We start from the raw sequence: 25599 nt of genomic DNA, 5'->3' as shown, positions 1-25599 counted from the left end.
TCTGGTAATCATGGAGCATTATTTCTTGCACATGACTACACAGAACAAAATTGTAGGTATCCAAAGACTTGTAGACCTTTAACTTCTCTCTTGTAAAATCAGTTGGAATTTAAATGAGATAGTTATATATTTCGGCCTGGATACTTGGACATCTCGTCTTATCCAATATCCATTGGGAGGGTGCTATAGCTAATGGGCCTCTTAGACGAATGCCACTCACTTTAACATTTATTTTGATAAATAACTGTTTATCACTGGGTGACAAGCTGTTATAATACGCTGAAAGCAATTTGTAAATAACACACACACACACATATATATATATATATATATATATATATATATATATATATATATATATATATATATATATATATGTGTGTGTGTGTGTGTGTGTGTGTGTGTGTGTGTGTAATATGTAATCAATAAAACTTATCTCGAATACAACAACAAACTTTGTACCGCATCGGATGTCATTCTCTCGCTGTAAATGCTAGCGCTCTCATTGTACCGGTTTACAAACCGGTAATTCGTCTACACCAATATGTTTTTTTTTTTGTGTTTTTTTAATAAAGTTAAACTATATGGAGAAGGCAGTGATGTGCTCACGTAAACAGGACATGTTAAATAATCTAGTGGAGCAGAAGAAAGCACTTGTGTCTGTTATTTTGACCTTTACAGAAGATGAATGGGAAAATAATGTGTGGGATGTGCTTGGTAATAAAAAGGTTATCAACTGTAATTATTAATATTCATGAAAAAGATCTCAATGCAGACTGCTCTTTCAACTGGCACACAATCCTGAAATATCTTCTTTTATTAATATTTGCAATGTTCGGGGGTGGCACTAGAACAGGGATGGGCAAACTTGGCCCTGGAGGGCCGGTGACCTGCACAGTTTAGTTCCAACACTAATCAAACACACATGAACAAGCTGATCAGTGTCTTCAAGATCACTAGAAATCTACAAGCAGGTGTGTTTGATTAGAGTTGGAGCTAAACTGTGCAGGACACCGGCCCTCCAGGACTGAGTTTGCCCACCCCTGCACTAGAATGTAGATCCAAATGCAAGCTTTAATCATAATTTTATTTTAATTAAAAAAAATTTTTAAAGCTTTTTTGTTTATTTTGTCAAAACAGCCAGGATCCAGTAACAGCGATATAGTATCCCTTCCCCTTAGCATAGAATAATTAGCCTCTTCTAATCAAATTGCACATAGAAAAATCACATCAGACAGACCAACATCATAACATGGATGCTTTATAAATGCAGCAAACATGTACAGTGTGGAAGTGTTGGAAGTGTCCAAGAAAATGCAAAACCATTACATGCAATGATGAAAAGACACTCTTCATCTTCTTGTCACTGTTAAGGGGAAAGAATGCCTACTCTTTGATGACTCCCAAAGTAGCCTTAAACAAAATACGGTACAGAATTTTATGTTGTCAAGTGCAAATATTGTGTAAATCATGGGTCTCAAACTGGCTCTGCACAGTTTTGCTCCAACTCTAATCAAACACAGCTGATCCAATTAATCAAGATCTTCAAGACTACTAGAGACTTTTAGGCAGGTGTGAGTTAAAGGTGGTTGGAGCTAAACTGTGTAGAGCTGCAGTTCTCCAGGAATTGAGTTTGAGACCATTGGTTTAAATTAGTGCTGCACTAAATGCTGGACACTTGAGTTTGTTAGTTAGGTTTTAAAGTGAATAAGTTAGGGATACATCCAGGAGGGTGTTCTCGCAGAATAAAGTGTGCAGGCTTATCGGCAGCCCAGCACAAAGTGAAGGGCTGTTTTATAATTTTAGCTTGTACAATGAAGAGCTTCATTCTGCGAAAACTTATTGTCATGAATGTACTTTATCCCTCTTCATACAAGACAACGTGCCACAAAACATAAAAATTAGACAAAATGTAGTTTTGAGCTGTAATAGTTTATAATTTTTGTATTAAACATAAAGCAGACAAAAACAAAACCAGTTGAATAAAGCATACACTAACCCACACATTATTCATTCACAAAGTTGCACCTAACTGTAAAAAAATGTTACATGACAGACAAGCGGATACATACAAAAGTTGATGCAAATATATAAATGTGAACATATCACTGACATGCAAGGTGATTCAAACTATTCGGATGAGTTATTCAGCGGTTGTCATCTTAAAGTAACATACCTTGGACTGTTCTTATTTCCTTTTGACATAAGATTATTTTGCTTACCCCATTGGCAAATTATTTTGCTTGTTTTAAGGAAAAATCCACTTAATTTTGGCATTTTATTTAATAAAACAAGACAATATGTTTAGTTTGTCCAAAAAGTTTCTTGATTTAGCAATTTTGGATATTTGAACTAGAAACAAGACAAAATAAGTAAGAAAAGTATATTTTTATTATTTTTTAATTTTTTATTATTTTATTATTTTTGCAGTGGATTGCAGAGAAAAAAGGTAGAGGATCCAAATAACAGGATTTTTTTAAACAGTCTAGAAACATAAATTAAACAAAACAAAGGCAATGCAAAAGCAAGGAATCCTCAGACATCACAGGGGTGACTTAAAACTACAGACATCAAGAGGCTAAGACAAGAGGGTATGAATATAATGGTGCAACAATAGTAAAATCAGCATATTGATAACAAGAAGGTGGAGACAAAAAACAACCAAGACAACTAACAAGGGTAACTAAGGAAACCGGTGTAAGTTGAGAGTTACATGAATAAACACAAGTCCAAAACTGAAATAAACAATAGGATAAGACAGGGACTGTAACATTGTCAAAGCTGGATTTTTGCTTTTTAGGTTAGACAGATTTGTGGGCGGTGGGCGGGAGGAATTATTTTATTGCATTATTTGCATTAAAGGCACAGGCCACAAAAACAGCTACATTTTGTTCAGAGCAGAAAATTACAAACTTCTGAAAGGTATAATAAATAATCTGATGGGTGTTTTGAGCTATAACTTTACAGACACATTCTAGAGACACAAAATACATTAAATCTTGAAAAAAAAAAGTTAAATAGGTGCCATTTAAAAGAAAACGGCACTCATGTAAGCTACATTTTTTAATTCCAGAGAATAATGTGGTCATATATTTTTCACAGTTTAGTAATGACTACACACTACACTTAAACACTTTTACAAGGGCTACTTTTAAATCATACTTTGAGTAGTATTTAGAACAGATACATTTACTATAATTGCACTATATCTTTGGCAGTTAATGAGAATGATTTTTCACCATTACTTCCTTTTACTGATGTTGATTGCTTTTCAATAAATGCTTGAATAAAATAAAATAAAATAAAATAAGGATAAAAAAGAACCAATCGGATTATTCACATGGTTTTGAAGTAGGTATCACATTTAAGAAGAGGCACTGGATCAGTTTCAACACCCAAAGGCATCATTCCATTAAGGCATGCTGTGCTACCATTATGCTCTGTGTTGGAAGGACTGGAAAATGTGTTGCCATCGAGGGTAGTGTGGCTCAGGCCAAACATGGCAGGTCCACAACAATATTTCCCAGCAAAATGCAGTTACACAATGCAAAAAAAAAAAAAAAAACATGAAATATGAGGAAAATTGCTGAAAAATGTTTTCTGAATATTTTTTCTAAATAAAATTTAAGATGGGGCGCCAAGGTGCAGTGGGTAGCACGTTTGTCTCACAGCAAGAAGATCGTTGGTTCGAGCCTCGGCTGGGTCAGTTGGTGTTTTTGTGTGGAGTTTGCATGTTCTCCCTGGGTTTGTCTGGGTTTCCTCCGGGTGCTCCGGTTTCCCCCACAAGTCCGAACACATGCGCTATAGGTGAATTAAATAAGCTATATTGGTCATAGTGTATGAGTAAGAGTGTATGGGTGTTTCCCAGTGATGTACTGCAGCTGGAAGGGCATCCACTGCATAAAACATATGCTGGATAAGTTGGTGGTTCATTCCACTGTGGCGACCCCAGATTAATAAAGCGACTAAGCCAAATAGAAAATGAATGTATGCTACCCACTACGCCACCATGACACCCCAGGACATTCGAACAGAAGTCAGATATTCAGGTATAGTATTCGAATAATCAAATGTCATGTGAAATAACACTTTACAGTCTTCATTGCTGATAAACTATAATCCCAGCTCTTCATTGCAGATACTGTCATGTGAATATTGTGAATAAACACATTGCAATATCGATTGTGCAACAAAGTACAAGGTAAGCTATGGAGCAAACTGACCATTCCAGAAAAGTTGTCAATATCGAGATAAACAGGTGAGGCAAATGTTTTTAATTAAGTTGTTTTGTGGTATTTACTTGGTGTTTTGTGAAGAACTACATGAGAAAATCTTGATCTTTTATTTGTTGATAATATGTCCTTGTAAATATCATTAGTGTGAAAAGGAACCGGGCGGCATGGTGGCTCAGTGGTTAGCACTGTCACCTCACAGCAAGAAGGTATCTGGTTCGAGTCACAGCTAAGTAATGTAATGTAATATAATGTGTATTTATATAGCGCATTTATTGTGTATGGGGGGGGGTTGTTCTCTCCACATGCGGATGATGCGACGGCAGCCACAGGACAACGGCGCCAGTGCGCTCACCACACACCAGCTTTTGGAGGAGTGGAGAGACAGTGATAGAGCCAATTCAGTGGATAGGAATGAATGGGAGGCAATGATTGTAAGGGCCAATTGAAGGACTTTGGCCAGGACACCGGGGTTACACCCCTACTCTTTACAAGAATTGCCATGGGATTTTTAATGACCACAGAGAGTCAGGACAAGTTTAACGTCTCACCCAAAAGACGTCGCGCACTGACAGTATAGTGTCCCCTTCACTTTTACTGGGGCATTAGGACTCACACAGACCACAGGTTGAGCGCTCCCTGCTGGCCTCTCTAACACCACTTCCAAGAGCAACCTGGTTTTCTCATATGGTCTCCCATCCAGGTACTGAAAAGGCTAATCATGTCATGTGAAAGTGGATGGGTGCAGTGGCGTAGCGCAAAATGCGGAGGCCCCCCTGCAGGGATCACCGATGGGGCCCCCAGTTGAAGGGGGGGGCAGAGCCAGAGATATACACATATATGTATGATCGGGAGTTTTCCTGGATGTTAGTATGAATTTTTTTTTAATTATGAAAATTATAATTTTACATCACTTTTCTAAATTGATGGATCACTGATCGCACGGGCATTCCTGACAAAAAGCTTGTGTTTGTGTGTACAGAAATGTACTATTCACCCTCCCTGTTAAATTTGATCTAATCCGTGTCCTGAAACACACCTCCTCTCCTGCTTTCACTTCTCATACTGACGGAAGGAGCGATTCGTTTGTGAATAAATCTCCGTGTCATATTTCTTTTGCATTATTTGCTGATTTTATTCAACAAAACTAGCATAAGCCGAGTATTTAGTGCGAGTTGGAGCTACTTTGCCTTATGATGAATGCAGTAAGTGACTGTGTTATCATCAATAACGCTACAGTTTAGCACAAAAGTTCAGAACATACAAAAACAGAAAAAAAAATTATCTTACCGATGAAATGTTCTGCCTTTGTACTTTGTTTGCTCGTTACTACATTCGTAAACAGCGCTAAAGTCCCGCATCTTTACATAATAACACTGTCTTGACTAGTGCGGTTGAATGACATTTGTCCTGGGAGCACTGTACCAATGTGGCGGCGCTATTGACGCATGCTCAGGGTCCCTATGCGATATCTAGAGTATATATCTATGTCACAAATGGAGGAGCGGGGAAAGGAGGCGGGGTGGAGCGACAACGCGGGGAATCCTTCACAAACTGAGAAGCGATCACAAACCGAAAGCGGCGAGAGCGTCAAAGTAGCCAGAAGTCATTCATTTTTTAACGAGCGGCGAGAAACAGCGGCGCGTCTTCATTGGCTATGACGCGGGTTCGGCGGCAAGCAATCAGAATGAAGTAGTCCACCGCTTGAGAGGAGTTCAGAGAACACAGACCTGTGAACTTTGGTTCCGACCACAGTTGTTCCCAAGAGTTTGATTATTGCGGTTCCAGGATTTTCAATTATTGAAAATCGCGACAACGTGGGGCCCCCTAATCAGGCGAGGCCCCCCCGCGGTGCGTGCCCTGCGGGCCCGTCCGCTACACCACTGGATGGGTGTTTCCTAGTACTGGGTTGCAGCTTGAAGGACATCCACTGTTTAAAACATATGACAGAATAGTTGGGGATTTATTCCGCCGTGGTGACCCCTACGCTGAAGGAAAATGACTAAACGAATGAAAATGAACCACAGTTGTTGCCAACTTTAGAGAGACCTGGGATCTCTGCATCTGTATATATTTTAGCTGCAGTGACGCGAGCGCAGAACAGAAATGACATACTGTTGTATAAATAGGATATTACATACGGCTATTTAGCTTTTTTATTTAAAAAGTTGTAATCTGGCGCTATATAGAAAATACAGTTAACGTGACTTTAAGGGGGGCGGGTACAGGTGTTGGTTGGTCGGAGCGCCCCTCTTATATAATTGTAGGAAAAACACTGGATCTGCATCGCTCAAAACTCAGAATTTTGGTAACGGATCGGTTCCAAAAAAATGGTATCGTTGCGCCCCTTCAAGCTACTACTCATAAATTCATAGCAACCACAAAGGAACATTCTTAAAACCATCCAACTCTTAATTCAACTCATACTACAGTACATAGAACATTCATCTCTTAGAGTAATCTTCATTCATTCATTCATTCATTTTCTTTTCTTCTTAGTTCCTTTATTAATCTGGGATCGCCACAGCGGAATGAACCGCCCACTTATCCAGCACATGTTTTTACATAGCGGATATCCATCCAGCCGCAACCCATCTCTGGGAAACATCCATATACACTCATTCGCACTCATACACTGTGGACAATTAAGTCTACCCAATTCACCACTACCGCATGTCTTTGGACTGTGGGGGAAACCGGAGCAACCCACACGATCGCAGGGAGAACATGCAAACTCCACACAGAAATGCCAACTGACCTAGCCAAGGCTCGAACCATAGAAATGTTGCCATGCAGCATTCATTTTAACAAGAAACAGCAGCCAAAGGTATGTTGAAGTATGGTTTTGAACTATACGCTGAAGTACATATTTCCAATGAGCGTGTGTTCTTATAAATCATTCAGTGTACTGCCTGAAAAAAAAGAAACATATCTTGAACATCTTGGAATCTGATTTACTCAATACCAGACAAGACGCTGAAATATCCATCTGGACACTGAAGTGACACTTAAAATGCCTGAATGTCATTGCATTAGACCTACTTCTCAGCAATAGAAAGACAGCAAGAGACATATTTGAGAGGGGAATTTGGAAAACAAGATGGAAATACTAGACCATATGCTCTTGGTGAGCCACAAAGAGCCAGAGAGTGATTTTTGTTAGCTATAAGTGGCTAAGATTTTTCCTTCATACACTCTATGTTTCTGGCAGGCGGTCTGTTCCCCTGCCCCCATCCTTAGGGAAGAGTGTCTGTGTGTCTTTGTTTCAGCGTATAAAATTACATCCGCCTGACATGCATTCAGCCAAGCTCCAAACAGCACAGCGACTCATTACATCATCACCAGAGGAGCCAAAAGTTCAATCAAACGTCCAGATTCTCAGAGCCTATGAGTGAGTGCACAAACGTGTGTTTTTCTGTCTATTTGTGAAGTCAACTATTAAATGAAAACATGTGAGTCTGTGAGAGACACCAACAGTGAGGGTGAAGCCACAACGCTGCATTCAAGCTGACAGCTATTTAATCACTAGAGATTGCAGAGACTTTGAGCTGTTGGTTTCAAGTATTTGCTCGCTCTCAGTGGTAGTTGTCACTTTGGTCCTCATCTGCATAATGTTGGGATCTGTTCTTGCTGCATTTGGCAACAGTTGCTGTAGTGCAAAGTGTTACAGGAAACCACCAACTCTTACAGACAATGAACGATATCAAAGCTTTCTGTTGAGCTTTATAAAGCAATTCATGCTCTGGTAAATTTACTCATTGTTCTATTTACATCATATCCAGCTGTGCGATTTGGTTGTTTCTCTCTGGAGATGGTGACATATTCAGAGGCTGGACCTAAATGTCAAGGAGTTACCATCAAATTAATAGTCAGCACCAGTGACCAAACAACAGCTGACACCCTCTGTTTGAAGAGTCAAAGGCATCTTGTTTTAGGTTACTGAATCAAAGCAAAAATAATTAATAAAAATATGATGCTTCCCTTAAATTTCTCTCAGAATGATTTCTGCCATATATCTGAGGTTTTTAAAATAAAATATAATTTTTAGAGTAAATAAATACATACATAAATAAATAAATAAATACAGTAAATAAAGAAATACATGTTCATATTTTAAAATTGGGGGACATACATATCCAAATGTAGGTATTCGTGTAATAAAAAAAAAATAGCTAAGGTAAGAAAGCAGGTAGGTAGGTAATAGGGGTGCAATCTACTCACGGTTCGGTATGTATCATGGTTTTTCGTAGAGTTTGCTTAAAAAAAGAGCAAACAGAGCAATTCAAAGAACCATTAACATATAAATTGGTTAAAAAACACCTGACAATGCAACAGCTTCAAACATATCACTGTAGAATTGCATTTTCTCGCAAAAATTAAATAAAAGTAGGGTATAGAGGTTTGCATTCCCGCAGGAGCCAACCAGTTTTTTTGTGGCGCTGGAATAAGTTTCAGAATAAAATACGGTAGTGGTTGGGAACTCTGATGTAATTTCAACAGGAGCGGTTGGCCTAACAATATAGTGCAATAAAGCGGTCTAACAGGTGGTGTGCGATGTATCTGAAGAGCGGTGGAGGCGTGTAAGCATGACGTATCTGAAAAGCGGGGGAGAGTTGCACAGACGAATTCAAGGACCGGGCGGCAGACGCGTTAATTCCGGAAGATTATTATCACTTTGCGGGCAACCAGGAGTCTCTATGCATTTGCGGGAGATTACCTGAACTTCTGTATGTTTGTAAATCTGACTTTAAAAAGAGTCAGTGCCTCACAAGCCACAAACCTCACCACACATCACCCAGCACTCTCATCACAAAGGGGCAAAAAAAATTTACATTTAGCCTACAATCCATGCACAACCTACACTTTTAGATGTTATCTTTTGGTAGTACCCAGTTTAAATGTGAGATTTTGGAAACAAGATCTAAATTTAGCGTAAACGGTCCGGTCGGGTAGAAAACGGGGCGGGTTGGGCAGTGGGTCAACAAAGGCTAAATATGTGGTGGAAGTGGTCGGGTGCGGTATAAAACCTGGCGTGAGCAGGATTAAAATTTCAGTCCCGCTCAGATCTCTAATAGGGTATTTTGAAAATTGTACGTTCAGATAAATTGCTTGATAAATTGAAAAATAAAGAGAAAAAGCTTAGTTTTCCACTTTTTTCAGTCTGAACCAATTATGCACATAATAATTATGTCAACACATCTTAATGATTATGCACTTTTAGAATATTGATTACTTCTGTTTAAATTACACTTGCATTACCAAGGCAACAATGCATTTTTATTTAGGATTTCTTTATGATTTTGTTATGATTACAACGAGCTCCGTTTCACTCATCAGCGCCATCATAGTGAATGAAACTCTTCCGAACTTTCGGCTCTTTTCTCTAAATTCTACAGGAACAGTTAGTCGAGAAGAAAACTGTTCTTAGCAGACATCGGGTAAACAGACTAAAAAACAGGAGTGATCGGGTGTGGAAGAACACTCAGCAGGAGCAAGACTAAAGTAACAAACCTGCTGTATGTCCTCATCTTTATGGGATGCTTCTGGGTCTAGACATGGACCTCGATCCGCCGGTTAGTGACCACTGATCTAGCTAATCTTTGCAACAACAGTAAAAAAAAATAAAAAACTGCATTCGTTATGTTTATGTGTCTGTCTGAAGTTACACTGAGTTGAAACATAGGATCACAGGACCCACTGAACTGTTGGAGGACAACGGGATGATACCTTTTTTTTTTTTATACTGAGAATCACTGCATCCCCTTGTAGGTAAGTAAATAATAGAACTGAATGTAAAATAAGCAAAGATAAGTTGGCGATTCATTCCGCTGTGGCGACCCCGGATTAATAAAGGGACTAAGCTGACAAGAAAATGAATGAATGAATGAATGAGTAATCATTCAGTGCAATCCAGTTGTATTTTGTGCAGATTATTTGTTTGATCCTGTATATTAATGATAATGTATATTGATAAAAGTAGTATGCTTAATAATACTTATTATTTTTGTTTGTTTTCTATTTAAACCTTTGGAGAGGCTTCTAGCCATTGATGTGATCCAAGAGCTGTATAGATATTATGCCAACCATCGAGGACTTCTTAAGGTATCCATAATCTTGGACCAGGCCGGGTCCTGAGTAGATGCTGTGGTGGTAATGGTGAAGTGGAGAGCATGAGACCCTAGTGACAGACGAGTGTTTGCATTGATCCCATGGGCCATCCTGAACACCAGCCGGTCCCCACTGGCTTGCTTGCTTGGTTCGGAACGTGTGGAGCTGCACACCAATGGATTTGTTTTTCAGTGTATGGACTTTCATCAGTGAAAATAAAAGCACATTGAACTGAAATGAACTCTGAAAATTGGACTGACACAGTTCAATTTACTAGAACTTCAATGTCAAGCTGCTTTGACACAATCTACATTGTAAAAGCGCTATAGAGATAAAGATGAATTGAGTTGAATATTACTAACAACAATAAAAAGAAGAAGCAGAAGATGAAAAAATAGAGGACTCTATACTGTCCATGCTAAACCACCTACTGAAGAATGACAAACATCCTTGACGAAAAAAAATATATAAATTGCTGCATTTAGTAAAATACAACTAAATAAATAAATGTTAATATGATGATAATTAAAAAGAATCTTCAAAAGCAAAAACACTGGACATCTTATAATTTTTTTAAGCTAATATATATATATATATATATATATATATATATATATATATATATATATATATATATATATATATATATATATATATATATATATATATATAGATATATATATTATTGCATGTTCATCATTTTTCTCATAAAGGTTCAACTGGCCTGAATTTGAGGCATTTAGCTTGACATTTGCAGGCTGTCGAAGAGTTTCAAAACAAGCCAAGCGGGTCAGATGCATCCGAAGGGCACTGAGGTAGAGACAGAGCACGGTTGTCAATACTACAGAAAAGAGGGCTGGGAAATCAGAGTGCACAAGGATATGCGCTCATGTCTTATAGAACATGTAACACTGCAACACTATTCAAGGATAGCAACGATCCATTAGAAGTGGAAAATTCTAGCAGGGAGAGCTGAGAATTTAAATCAACCAATGGGAATAGATTCATCTGAGGGGTCAAGCAATCTCACAAGAGAACTTCATTGATTATTTATTTTTATCTAATATTTATGTGGCGTTTTCAATGGTCAATACAGAAAACATGTACCGGTAGAGTGGGTGGTCAGTATATATATGATATGATATATAATATTCATGTGGTTTTTAATGACCATCCACAGAGTGGGCAAACAAGAAAAAGTGTACAGAACAACACACCAACCGGAGAACTGTCAAAAACTGAATCCTTTTCCTGCAACAACTTGACACAGAAACTAAAATCAGGATGAGAGCAGCAGCCTGAAACCCCACTTGATTTTTGTCATTGACTTGAACAAAAAAAGGGCTTCGTTTAGATCCTGCAGAAGGCAGGAGGTCTCCTACAATGCACAATCATCTGGCTCCTCCAACAGGACCTTTTTAGGGGCTTGTTAGAAACTCTAAATGCTAGAACACCTGCGGAAGCCAAATGCCAGGATCTGTCTGGATTTCAGGCCTTCCTCATAATGGAAGAGTCTAAAGTACACACCAACACAGCACCCCTATGGGCTTTCATAACTCTTATAACAAGAACCAAAACCCTGGGGTGCTTATCAGGAGCTGCTTTTTGGCACTGATGCAGACGCTGCCAGCTGCAAAAGGGAACAACTAAGTGCCCAGTGGACTGGCTTGTCAGGCACAGGCTTGACCGCCTCATGAAGAGAAAACTCACTGTGTTGACCTTAATATTACATTTCATGAAAAAAACCTTTGCCACAATTCTTAAAGCCAACAACATCCATTCTTGCACAACTTACCACATTGTTTGGCAAAGCAGCAACATACTGCTAAAACAAAAAGGCTAAGCGTTTACTTGGCAAGTCTTGATGGACAGACCTGATCTTTTGCCATTTTACATTCACTTAGCTCAGCCTCACTAAAAACATGAGTCTCAGCTTACATTTTTGCAAAACTTTAAATACGTAATTACACAAATTCAAATCTACAAGAGGGCGCTGCTGTTTATGCACAAATCTGAAATAAGCCTACATGTTGTTTTTTGATAGATAGATAGATAGATAGATAGATAGATAGATAGATAGATAGATAGATAGATAGATAGATAGATAGATAGATAGATAGATAGATAGATAGATAGATAGATAGATAGATAGATAGATAGATAGATAGATAGATATCTGATATGTAGCGGGGGAAAAAAAAAAGAAAGATTACATCAGACGCTGTATTCGAACAGAGTTCATGCTCGAACGTGTCAAAACATGATGACATGCATTTTCTAGCTGCGCCACTCAAACTGTTAAGGGCACTACAACATTTTGCACCTATACATCTCACTATCTCTTTTTAAAATCCACACAGTGTGATGTTCAGACCCAACTGTGTTAACCGCATCAGCTAAACTCTCCCCATTCTATTTTTTTTTTCTTTTGTTGTTATTTCCGGAGGACGTTTTTCTCTGGTCTACCTCCGAAAGGAGCACCTCAAATTCACATTCTGTTCAAAGTTTCTCTTCTTGCTTGCTTTTGCCTTTGCTTTTTCGTTGGGTTTTGCCAAAGTAGAGTCATTAGCATATTCATACGGGGGAGGAGGCAGGGAGGGTTTTTGCGCTCATGCATGTTGCACTCAGTTTCTCGTTCATTCAGATGTACAAAGAATATGCATGGGATTCGGTTTACGCAGTGTTTCATTCATCTGATTTTTTTTTCTGCGTACGCACATTTACAGTTTTGTGCGTACGCAATGTTTTAGTATGATTTCCACGCAAGTCTTCGTACATTTGGCCCCATATCCTTCCTCCATTTCACAAGTGTAAGTAAGTGTCATTAAAATGGCTGCCTCCTTGTTTTCTCTAGCTTGCCAAATTATGTATTTAATTGTGTTTTGTTACTTGCAACAATTCCACGTGGCTTGCAGTGTATCTGGTTAACTCTTTATATTATTATATCAAGTCTAAAAGCACGCTGAAAATGTGATGCATGCTGCTTTCATTACAGATTTAAATGTGTTTGTAAGCTCCCTATGATCTGCCGCTTGTCTTTGCTATGGCCACCGTCAGCTGTTCCTACACACGTGTGGCGGTCAAGTTTCAAAACGTGTGTCATGGTTAGGAATATAGCAATATGCTGGTGTTTAACTGCATTGCTTTAATGCACTCCTTTATTAGACTTACACATACACTCTGCACTCTGACTACTTCAACAGTGACTACGTTTACATGGACACCAATAATTAAATTTTAATGCGATTAAGACAATACCCTGATTAAGAGTCTACCATGTAAACAGTGATTTTTGATTAATTTAATCAGATTAAGGTCATAATCGAACTAAAGAGAAATCGAATTAAGACATGTGGAGTATGCCGATTTTAGTTTCCTTATTGAAGTGCAGTACAGACATGTAAACACCTTAATTGAATTTACATGTAATCATTAATCAAAGGATTACATGTAAAACAGGATCATGAGAGAAACATTCAAAAAGCAATTCATGTAAACGCCTTAATCTTATTATTGTCTAAATTTGATTAAGGCAAATAATTTGGTTACTGATGTCCATGTAAACGTAGTTAAAGTTGATAAGCCATGGTGGGCGTTTCTCTCTGTCTTGCGCTGAACGCAGTCACCCAATCACAACAGACTGGGTTATTGGACCCAGGAGGAGGGAGGGATTTGGGAACAAATGAATCACTTAATGAATCAAATAGGAGTTGCTGGAATAATTCAATAAAAAATGTATTAATATTGGAAGTCAATGGTTATTTGGTTTTCATCTTTTTTTCAAAATATCTTATTTTGTGTACAACAGAACAAAAAACTGGAACAACCCTTGTTTGAACTATCCCTTTAAGTTAAATCTGTCATGGCTGTTTGCTCTGCAACATTTGATAAGTAAATTTACTAGGAAAAAAACTGTACTTAGTTTAAACAAACTGTAAGTCATTCAGACATGCATCTTTGAGAGCTGGTAACAATAGTCTAAAAGTCAGTTTCAATTCCTGTTCACAGGATGCAGAGATGCTAAAAGTGGCTGAGACAAGAACGAGAACATACATCCTGTGCCTGCATGAAAGGATGCACACTATGTAATCTATGTGAAAAAGATTAAGAAAATTACATACCCCCGTGTGGCAGAAGTCTGTATTGTCATTCAACAAAGAGAATTCAGAACTAGTGCTGCACACATACAAACATTGAACTAAGCAGCATTTAAGTCCTATTTTCACAGTACTTCTCGCTCATTGACGTGAACCCGACAAAACACACATTAAACAAACTAGCCTGACAGATGTTTAAAGACCGTCAGCTTGGTGTGTCCCAGTCATTAGACCAGGCTGATAAAGGCCTAACAGTACCAAACGTGCTGAGCCTAATTGACACAAGAGGTTTATTAGAAAAAAAAATTATAGTAAATGGGCAAACGCTAGAAAATCACATCTTTAATCTCATAAAAGATTACGAACCATCATCAAATTGTCCATTAAGTATTGCTGAGTACTTGAAAAACCAAAATTTACATATTGTATTAATTAAAAACAGTGTTGCCAAGTATATGATGTGCCATAAATGTTGTATATCAATCACTGCAATAACAATCCAGTGACGGGCTCTTAAATATTTTCTTTCCCACCAAACAGTGACTTTTTTTGGTTAGGCACTATATATATATATATATATATATATATATATATATATATATATATATATATATATATATATATATATATATATATATATATATATATATTTATATATATATATTTTGTTTTTTTGTTTTCATTTCTTTTTGTGGCCGACATGTGTTCAGAGCTGGCGCGTCTATAAAGGCGACCTAGGCGGCTGCCTTGGGCAGCAGAATAGTGAGCGAACACCCCGGTCCTCACACTCAACCACTACACTCACCCCCTCCCTCACGGTCCTTGACCTTCCATATGAATAAAACGACGTGATTGCCGTTTGCCTAAAGCGCAAGTTCAGCTTGCTCTGGTCCTGCGTGTGTTTAACGTGCAAAGAAATTTGGATAAGACCAAGGAGGATAGTTTCAGTATAAAACAATTAATGTCACATCACCAGGCTATCCTGCATTTCCTCCAGAGTTTCATGCAATTTTGGGAGTTTCATTTTTAATCTTTGGACTTTAACTGCAGTTCAGCAGTTCACTCTCATTCAGCATATTTTCATTTAGGATGTTTTAATGGAATTTGATAACGCATGGCAAACGGAAAAATAACCTTTGCATTTTGGGACTCGCGTGATCCTTTAAGGTAATCAAAAATCGCTGTTTACATGGTCGACTCTTAATCAGTATTCTCTTAATCATCAAAGCTGAGTATTGGTGTCCATGTGACTGAAAGTCCCAGATGAATTTGCAAGCTGTCAAAGACATCTGCGTCCTAGAACCCTCAAATATTTCATTAAGTTTGACATGTTTCCTCCCTTTTGCAAAGTGACTGCTTCACGTTGGTGTGTCAGATTCTTTGCTTGTGAAATACAGCCATACATTAGAATGCTTAGTTTAAGCAAATTTGATGAACGCGATCATGCTTGTTGATGAATCTGAAGGGATCCCTCTCGCTCACCCGCACTGCGCGCATTGTTTGTGTGTGTGTGTGTGCGTGAGTTTGTGTGTGTGTGTTTAGTCCTCTTAGAATCCAACATGGAAAGCATTTTTGTTTGTTATTGGCATTGATTGTTTTGAAATTCGAATGGCACTTACATGCCTGTGTTTTTATTTCTGTAATAAATACGGCATTTTGGGATTAATCATAATTAATTACATTTCGTGATTAATCACGTACATTTTTTTAATCAGCCCTAATATATATAAATAAATATATATATATATATATATATATATATATATCATTATCTTCACCTTACCTTAAATGTTGTTTCAGGCTCTTGCTGTGCTGTACTGTGAGAGATCCAGTGCACCGTCACTCTCTGTCCCCTGTCTGAAAAGACAGACACAATCAGAGCATGGAACCATTTCAGTTTTAAGAGCAATGTGACGTGATGTCTGGGATGGATAGATAGATGGATGGATGGATGCATAGATAAACAAACATACTTGGGAAATATAATGCACAGGGAAGGGCAGTATTTATGATACATACATTTCAAATATGCAGTTCAAATACACAATGGTATTTAGTAATTTGTTTTTAAAAGGTTAGAGGAAAATGGCTTAATATTTTGTATCAAAATACTTTAATAATAATAATAATATTTAATAATAATAATATTTAATAATAATAATAATAGTAATAATAATAATAATAATAATAATAATAATAATAATAATAATTCATTTCGTTTATAAAGTACTTTTCTAGAGACTCAAACTGCTTTATTGAGTGGAATCTCCTAATCCACCACCAGTGTTCAGCGATGCGACGGCAGCCATATTGCGCCAGATTGGTGGAGAGGAGATGAAGCCAATAAGGATATGGGAATGGTTAGGAGGCCATGATGGACAGAGGCCAGAGGGCAAATTTGGCCAGAATGCCCAGATTAAACCCCTACTCTTTTTCGCAAGACATCCTGGGATTTGTAATGACCACAGGGAGTCAGAATCTTGGTTTAATGTCTCATCTGAAAGATGGCGCTCACTGAGCAGTATAGAGTCCCCATTATTATACTGGGGGGTTGGGACCCACACAAACCACAGGTTGGCCGCCCCTTGCTGGCCTCACTAACATCACTTCCGGCAGCAACCTAGCTTTCCCATATGGTCTCCCATTCAGTTACTGACCGGGCACAGCTCTGCTTAGCTACAGTACTTTAGACTTTAGTGTCTAGTAGTTTTGTTCCTTTAAAATTCTGTAAAATACTTTGCAAGAAGTCTACGGTACATGATGACATCTTAAAAATGAGACCTCTGATTAGTGCTTTCTCAGTTATTTGCCTAAGCTTGAGATAAGAACAGAAAACTTATTTATTTTTAAGAAGGTTGAAGGTCAGTGATTGGAGTGTGGACGGAAATTATGCTTAAAGAAAGAACCAGACAAATGCTAAGGAGAGATTCAGGAGCAAGTCGACAACCATTAAAAATAGTATACTGAGCAATGCTAAGACCAGTAATATGTAATGGCTGTATAGTGTACAATTCAGCATCTTTGCATGAGAAATGAGATGGAATAAAATATCAGTCCTGAGGAACAAGATGAGGAGCATTCAGAACATTATCAATCTCAGTCCTAATGCTGCAGGTGGAAATCCAGAGGGACTTTAAAAATATACTGTCACTTTGTTCACCTATAGGAGGAAGTTGTGGCCTAATGGTTGGTGAGTTTGACTTGTAAAGTTACCTTTGGGTTACAAGTCCAACTTACTAACCATTAGACCACAACTTCCCCCTATAGGTGAACAAAGTGGAAGAGAAAAGTTGTTGCTATCAAACATTGTTTGCTTCCCTAAGTCAGATTAATTGTGAAGGAATTGATCAAATAGGTCAGTTGATGGAAAGTTTGTGAAGAAATGTCATGCTCCCTAGTAAAAGTATTTAGAAGTATTTTTAAAATACAATAATACAGCATTTTTTATACATTAGTGGCTACTGTATTTTGTAGTTTATTTTGCACATGAAATGGATGTATTTGGTATTTTATTTTAAAATAAATTTCAATGCATTTTTGCCCCCCCCTGACAATGCATGTGCCAGCATTTTTTACACATATCTTATGATATAAACAAGATCTTTTCAAATTCAACAAGTTTGAAAATGTTTAACGAGTTTTGATTACTCTAAAATGCCTTTTACTCAGTTTATATGTAGTCAATCTAGAGCTATAAATACTTGCAAAATAAAAGAAAGTTTTGCAAACATAACATAAAGTATTAAGTAAAAATAAATAAATAAATGCAAATTTCCAAAAGTTGCAGAGTAAAAAAAAATATATATTTGAGAAATAAAAAAGAATTTTGCCAACAAAAATAAAGAACTGTAATGGGAAAATTAAGCTTTAAGAAAAAAAAAAAAAAACTGCAAATAGAATCAAGCAGTGCAAAAAAAACTAAAATATTTGCATCAAAAAAAACTTATATACTCTATATTTGCAAAAAAATATATATATATACCATTGCCTTGCAATGCTCATTTTGATTTGCTTTTTAGTCAACTGTGATGTTGCAAACTGCTTTCACTTTGCATTTCACGTTGCTGTGCTTTTCACTTTGTGGCCCTGATTTGACAAGAGGGCAAGGGAACTTGGGTGTTTACGGCAGGCCTGGACCTAAGACGTCCCTTAAATGGAGGAAGGTACAGGCCTGCCGTAAAGGCCCAAGTTCCCTCGATTCCACCCCTTGTCAAATTAGGGTTACAAAGTGAAACATGCAGAAATGTGAAGTGCAAAATAAAAACAGCATCACAAACTTACGGTTGACTAAAAAGCAAACCAAAATAAGCATTGCAATTGACTAGATGGGCTTTGAATGGCAATGTTATAAAAATGTTATATTTATAGTTTGTGTTTGTTTTTAATTGTAAATATTTTATCTAATTTTATTTGTTTGCACTGCTTGATTTTATTCACAGTTCATTTTTTTCTGCAAATTTTATTTTTATTTGTCTAAAAATAAATTTATGCTTTACGCTTTTTGGAGATTTGCATTTATTTTTTATATACTTTACTCAATACTTTATTTTTTGTTTGCAAAACTTTCTTTTATTTTGCAAGTATATATGACCCTAGATTAACTCCATAAGTTTAACCACAAAGAATAATATAAGAAAAACAGCTTTGTCCTCACAGAAATATACAATATGCAGATTTGTGTGTGTGTGTGTGTGTGTGTGTGTGTGTGTGTGTGTGTGTGTGTGTGCGTGCGTGCGTGCGTGCGTGCGTGCATGCGTACGTGTGTGTGTGTGTGTGTGTGTGTGTGTGTGTAATAGTTATGTTTAGCTCATAGTAATATTTCACAATATTACAGATTTTTACAATGGCCAGGAAAACTTAATGTGCTGCAATTTAAGAACATGCTTGCAATTACAAAAAAACACCAGCAAATTAAGAAAACATCTTTATTTGTTTGACAGCACACATGCTGCAAATTCTCACAATGCATACATATTAAAAATGTGCTGCATTTTCCTACAGGGCAAACAAATGAATAAAACTGCATTTTCTGAAATGAATAAAACAATTTATGAAACACACCATACGAACAGAAAACAACGTGACAAAAGTCGCTGTGCCATGACTATTGCTTGGTGAAGTTGTAGGTGATTTTTAAAAAGGTAAGTTTTTTGTTGTTTATTTTCAAATCCTTATTACTTTGTCTTTAGTATTTTATTAGCCTAAATAACCCTAGCCTACATAGTCAGGTCTGTCACATTTTAGGGTCACCTTGAAAATTTTGTTATGTGTTGTGTAAAAATGCAATGCGTTTTTTTTAAATGTTTGCATTATGAGAAAAAGCAGCGTGTTTTTTATAAATGTGTTTGCGTTGTGAGGATTTGCAACATGTGCTGTCAAACGAATGCTGATTTTTTCTTTGTTTGCTGGTGCTTTCTTTGTTAATGCATGTGTTTTCTTAATCTGCAGCAAGTTTTGACAGTATATAAATTAAATTATATTATATTATTATATTGTCCTATATTTGAAGGCAATTTTATAGGTATTTTCTATATTGTATTTTGCTAAATGTGATTTGTTCATTGCTCAGTTTGTATTTTTTTTAAATGTTTTGAGAGGTTGTACCATGTGACATTTTATTTTTTTTATCACGTTACACAACAAAAGCTAAACAATCTGATATGCTTTTAGACTTGTTGATTCTGGATGATCCGACTTCTGTGTGTACCTCAAAATGAAATCCTACAGTCACCCTGAACTACTAACCATGTTTGTGCTATATCAATCCTGCAACCTTCTGAAGGTTCAACACGGACGTGTTTCTTATGACAGCACAATACAGTCTGGCAATCTAGGCCTGGTATTAAGTTAATCAACTCTAGAGAGGCGGCTGAAAGTGGCCAGTAGGTCACACTATTAATCTCCCTCAATCACTCATGATTAAGAGGAATAATCATCCTCATAAATCATTTGCTATGTCTCGGGTTTCACACACTTGATTTAAAGCTCTTGAGAGATCCAAAATTAGACAGTAAAATTACAAGCTTTTACAAGCTGATTATCAGCACAGCAAAACTGGCTATTCATTATCCCCGATGAAGGACGGAGATAGGAGAGGTAATGAAAGATGCGAGGGTTTCTCTTACCTCCCTCTCTTTTTCAAAACGATTGCACTTTTCGTTGTGAAAAGAAACAAATAAGCATCCCCCTCTCAGCTTGATCCCAGACATTTGGGGTCTCACACAGCGCTGTCGTGCACTCAAATGTGGAAAAATAAGATCATTACTGACCTCGCCATATCCATTTATGGCTGGAGTTTATAAAATATGACACACGCTAACAGAAAGCAATAGAATTGATCGAGAGGCGAGTGTGTCGGGATGATATTCGCAAGACCATCCTTTTTCCAATTTTCTCTCAATCTCCAAATTGTAATGGTCTCATCTTTTCTAATGCTAAAATATCGGACTCGTCTGAAGTCGGCATGATCTAAATCGCTGAGGCCTGTCAATCAGAAAGCGACGTATCGCACAGTCCGTTCTGTTTGTTACCCTGGTGCTTTTCCACAACAAACATCATCAAAGGCCAAGTTTGAGTTCTGGGAACGTAAAATAATCAGCCTGTCGCCTGCACAACATAAATCCAGAGAATCCATCAACGCAGACTATAGCCCTCTAGAGAAAACCATTTTCCAAAACTAATAGGTTTAGAGAAGGCATTAGCTGCAAGCCAGCCTAAGACATTGTTCCCGTAGAATGATCTAAGAAGGCCAGAGCTGGCTTGAGGGCAGTTGCTCTTCAAACACAGTGAAATTGACCTTCCTCTGGTTGACAATTATCTGCCCGTCAAGTCATTCAACTGCCATGGGGGTCCCAAAGAGCCTCGCTTTTTCCACTTCCTCTCTTACCAGGCTTTTTAGGAACAGACCTCAGGAGAAAAGTGGCGGTCTGATAGAGAAGAGGATTAGTAATCTTCCTCTTTTCGCTTTCTCTTCACTTTCCTCTATTGCTTCCCCTTGAAGCCTTATTAACAAGTAGGAAGAAAAATGAAAGTGTGTTATTTTATAGTTATAGTTTATTCAAATATTAATATAGGGTTTTGCTCAACTTACTGTATGTAGCCAAGCTTAACTGGAAAGGCATTCCTTAGGCTACATTTTTGCAAAACAGAAAATATTTAGCTCTGGTTCTGTTTCCTAGCAGCTTCCAATAACTAATCTACTAACGTCTGATTTATACTTGACTCATCCACTAGTTTGTTTAAGCGTGCACGGCGAATGTGACATCATCATGGAGTTTGCAGAGATTTGCTTTGGGTGCGTGCAACATGATTTTGGCTAGAGGAGTGCATACAATTTTTTGAGCCTCACGGACGAACAGTCCGTGCATTTGATTTGAGTTGAATATGAATCACTTTGAATAGATTTTGTCTTAAACTGGTACACAGTTTATGATCCGTCCATGTGTGATCATCGGGATAACCAATAATTATTGGTTGTAAATTGCAACAGCAGTGTGAAAGGAGGAAAGTTTTTGTTAAAAAGTTTAGAAAAACTGGAGGGATACGTTTGTTAAAACCAAAGAGGCCATGCCAAAAGTGGAGACTCAGGTGGTTTTAATACACAACTAAAGAATATGTTTTTCAACTATTTATAGGTTTTACACTGATGTATATATTAGCATTTTGAATTTAAAAAAGCTGAATAGCTGCAAAACTAAAATGAATTAACAAAACAAACAAAAAATTTTTTTTTGATAACTGGAAAAGAATATCATTTTACAATATACGATTCTATCTTTCTACTCTTTATTTGTGATAATAGTCATGAATGTTGGACCATTATTGTCTTGGAATATAAGCTGAGGACACAAACTAGCCAGACAGTAATGTGTAAATTGTGGAGTGGGTTAAATCTGTTTATAAAAAAAGTCAGTATGTTTTAGTAAATATATATTAAAAAAGTATATTTTTGCTTTTATTTTTGCCATAATTAAAATATATTTGTGGAGCAACCCATGTTCTGTTGTCATTGATATTTAAATTTAAAAGGGTAGAACTGAGATAAAACCAAGTGATGCATCAAAGTTAGATTTTTTTATTTTTTTTGACGGATTATAAAAATCATTATAATCATTGAAATAAATAATAGACAAAATTAGTTTAAAAATCTTGAATGATAATAATGATATGGCATAGTTCCAGAAACTTTCTAACTCTTTATCCTTCTGACTTTACAATGGGTTTCTTTTGACTGCCCCCTGTTATTTTAAATAATATCACAACGGTGAACATCAAGTATAAAAGCCTCTTCCGTTTCGTGAAGTGTGCGAGTTACCGGAGGTCCGTGACACGGTGCTGGACGAAAGTACAAATCTGCCTTAACGTGGTTCACCTGTTGCCTTAACGTGGTTCACCCTGAGGCTGTAGGGTACCATTACAGAATAAATTAATCTACATGCTCCTTAGATAAAGAAAGAAGAAAATAACATTAAGACGAGAGCGTTTCAACAAGGATGCTAAAAGGGTTGAAACAGTCAACAACGACCATCGTAAGGATGGAGTCTGCTTTAGCTTTGTGAAGCAGTGACTGCAGCTGGTTTCATTCTATAATACTGTTTTCATTTTTCTACGTTTCTAAGTTTAAACTTTGAGAGTGTTTAAACAATAAAAAGTGTGAAAATGCAATGCCTGTCTGAGAAAAGTGTATAAAGAGTGTAGTGAGGGGTTTTACAGCCTTAAAAAAATCTATAAAAATGGGCTAATGCAGGTTTTAGAACGTAACTCCCCGTGATTAACAAAGAACCACTGTACATTACTTTGCCTGTGTTTTGTCATACATGTCATTTGCACATCCTTTTTGTCAATGTAGTTTTCAAAAGCAAACTTGTGAGAAAAGTGCATTGTGGCAAAATAGCTTTATGTTGATTTTACATTGCTTATACCTGTTTTATGGAACCATGCTTCTCAAACCCAAGTGCTCTGCACCATCACAAGAACAACACCATACATAGTGAGCTACTGTACAGAGCTAAACCAATCACAGCAGAAAGGTTTTGCATATGGAGATTAACAGCTGAGGCAAACATATGCTATTACAAATCATAGACATTATAAGTGGTTTTGTGGTATTTAATTGGTTTTGTCTCCATGTATTTGCATGGGCTTCCTCCAGGTGTTCTGTTTCCCCCACAGTCCAAAGACATGTGCTATAGGTGAGCTGAATAAACTAAATTGGTTGTAGTGTATGTGTGTGAATGGGTGATTCCCAGTACTGGTGTAACGGAGGCCAGCTAGAAAGTGCTATGCAGGTAAACCTCGTTCCTCCGACCTCTAAAGGTGCTCTAGTGACAGACGCTAGAGGTCATGGTCTTTAGCCTCCTTGTTTAGAGTAAGCAACTCCCATGCGGAAGGTCGCCAGTTCGATTTCAGTTTGGAACAGGTTGGGTGGCGTAGGACCAGCGGGGGTATATTTTTGTCGTGACCCAGATAGGAGTGAGGTTTAGGTGAGTGAATGTAACAGAGGCCAGCTAGAAAGTGTTGTGCAGGTAAATTTTGCTCCTCTGACCTCTAATAGTGCTCTAGTGACAGACACTAGAGGCCATGACCTTTAACCTCCTTGGTAGAGAACCCGACTTCCATGTGGAAGGTCGCCGGTTCGATATCAGCTCGGAGCAGATTGGGTGGCATAAGACTGGCAGGGTTTCACTGGGTTGAGGCTGGAAGGGCATCCTTTGTGTAAAACATTTGCCAGAATAGTTGGTGGTTCATTCCGCTGTGGTGACTAAACCGAAAGGAAATGAATGAATGAGTAAATAAATGAATGAAAGAATAATTGGTCTTGTGCAAGGAACTGCACATGGGAAAGCAAGGGTTTCCAATGAGCATGTGCTGCATGTAGAGCATAAAAAGGAAGGAATATTAAAAGATTGTGATTTCCTCATATTTCACCACCTTTACACAGGCATGTGTGTAAAATCTTCAATTTCCTGATTCTCACGCCTCATTACTGTGATGAGCAATACTGAGGTCGGCCCTGAGGATGGGATAGGTTGAGTGCAAATGACAGATTTGAGCAGATGTCAGATTTTGAAATGTCACAACAACTGAAATATTGCACCAGATGTTACAAAAGCAGGTCACCATTTTTTGTGTCCTCCTAAAGTATCCAGATGTATTCAGACATCCAGCACATTAGGCCTAAAAGAGGCCTAATGTATCCACATATCCAGCACAGATGTAAGCAAGCACGTAAGATCTATAAAGCAACATTGCTGTTAGGATTATGTATCGATCACTCAGTGAGGACAGAATACAAATAGAGCAGAGGGAAAAAAACAGATGAGATGGTTATGATTTCCTGTCACTGATGCATAAGAGAGATAGAAAGAGAGACACAGATGAAAAGGGTATTTAAAATTAGCGATTGTAAAAGAGTGCCCAATGGCCAATATGGTGCACCTATAATGCAGATCTAATGCAATTATAGCAGCAAAAGAAAAACTAAATATGGGCCGCACGCAATGGGTAGCACGATTACCTCACAGCAAGAAGGTCGCTGGCTCGAGTCTCGCCTGGGTCAGCTGGCATTGTTCTACCCATGTTCTACCCATGTTCCTCCGGGTGCAAAGACATAGGGTACAGGTGATTTTGGTAGGCTAAATTGTCTGTAAAGTATGAGTGTGAATGGAAGTGTTTGGGTGTTTCTCAGTAATGGGTTGCAGCTGGAAGGACATCTGCTACGTAAAACATATGCTGGTTAAGTTGGCGGTTCATTCCGCTGTGGTGACCCCAGATTAATAAAGGGACTAAGCCTAAAAGAAAATGAATGAATGAATGAATGAAAAACTAAATAGCTAATTAGAAAAATGTAACACAATTTTTTTGCATTATATTAGCTAAAAACAATGGTTTGCACTGAAGTATAATATAATTAAGAATTTACACTTAGCTCATGATTTAAACAAAGCTTGTTTGGTTTGCTGTCCTGGGAGAGAGCCCTGAGCTCAAGTGATCCTCGGGCCCTGGGCTCCCTTTCTTTTGCAGATAGAGCTCAGGTCAGTCTCAAAACTCCCCCGCTGATGAGGCTAAGGTGAACTTCCTGAGAGTAAGACATTTAGCAAAAGATTTAGGCTTATTTAGGCTGTAATATAGAGCATATTTGGACAGTGGGAGAAAACCGAGGA

At 37.6% G+C, this 25599-nt stretch overlaps 2 protein-coding genes across 2 annotated transcripts in view; one reads left to right on the top strand and one right to left on the bottom strand.

The window, feature by feature from the left end:
- The window catches only part of LOC141375164 (uncharacterized), a 340778-nt gene that overhangs the window by 71273 nt on the left and 243906 nt on the right, over nt 1–25599 (top strand). The gene's annotated exons all lie outside the window — the stretch shown is intronic.
- Nucleotides 1–25599, bottom strand: part of adam19a (ADAM metallopeptidase domain 19a) — a 227908-nt gene that overhangs the window by 181770 nt on the left and 20539 nt on the right. Inside the window, exon 2 of the mRNA XM_005172361.6 lies at nt 16221–16294. Within this exon, the coding sequence (XP_005172418.1) occupies nt 16221–16294 (74 nt within the window). The remainder of the gene's footprint in view (nt 1–16220; nt 16295–25599) is intronic.

This window comes from Danio rerio, chromosome 7, assembly GCF_049306965.1.
Source record: "Danio rerio strain Tuebingen ecotype United States chromosome 7, GRCz12tu, whole genome shotgun sequence".
In the NCBI taxonomy this organism is placed as follows: Eukaryota; Metazoa; Chordata; class Actinopteri; order Cypriniformes; family Danionidae; genus Danio; species Danio rerio.
Note: the sequence above shows the minus strand (reverse complement) of the source record. Positions and strands in the feature narration are given on the sequence as shown.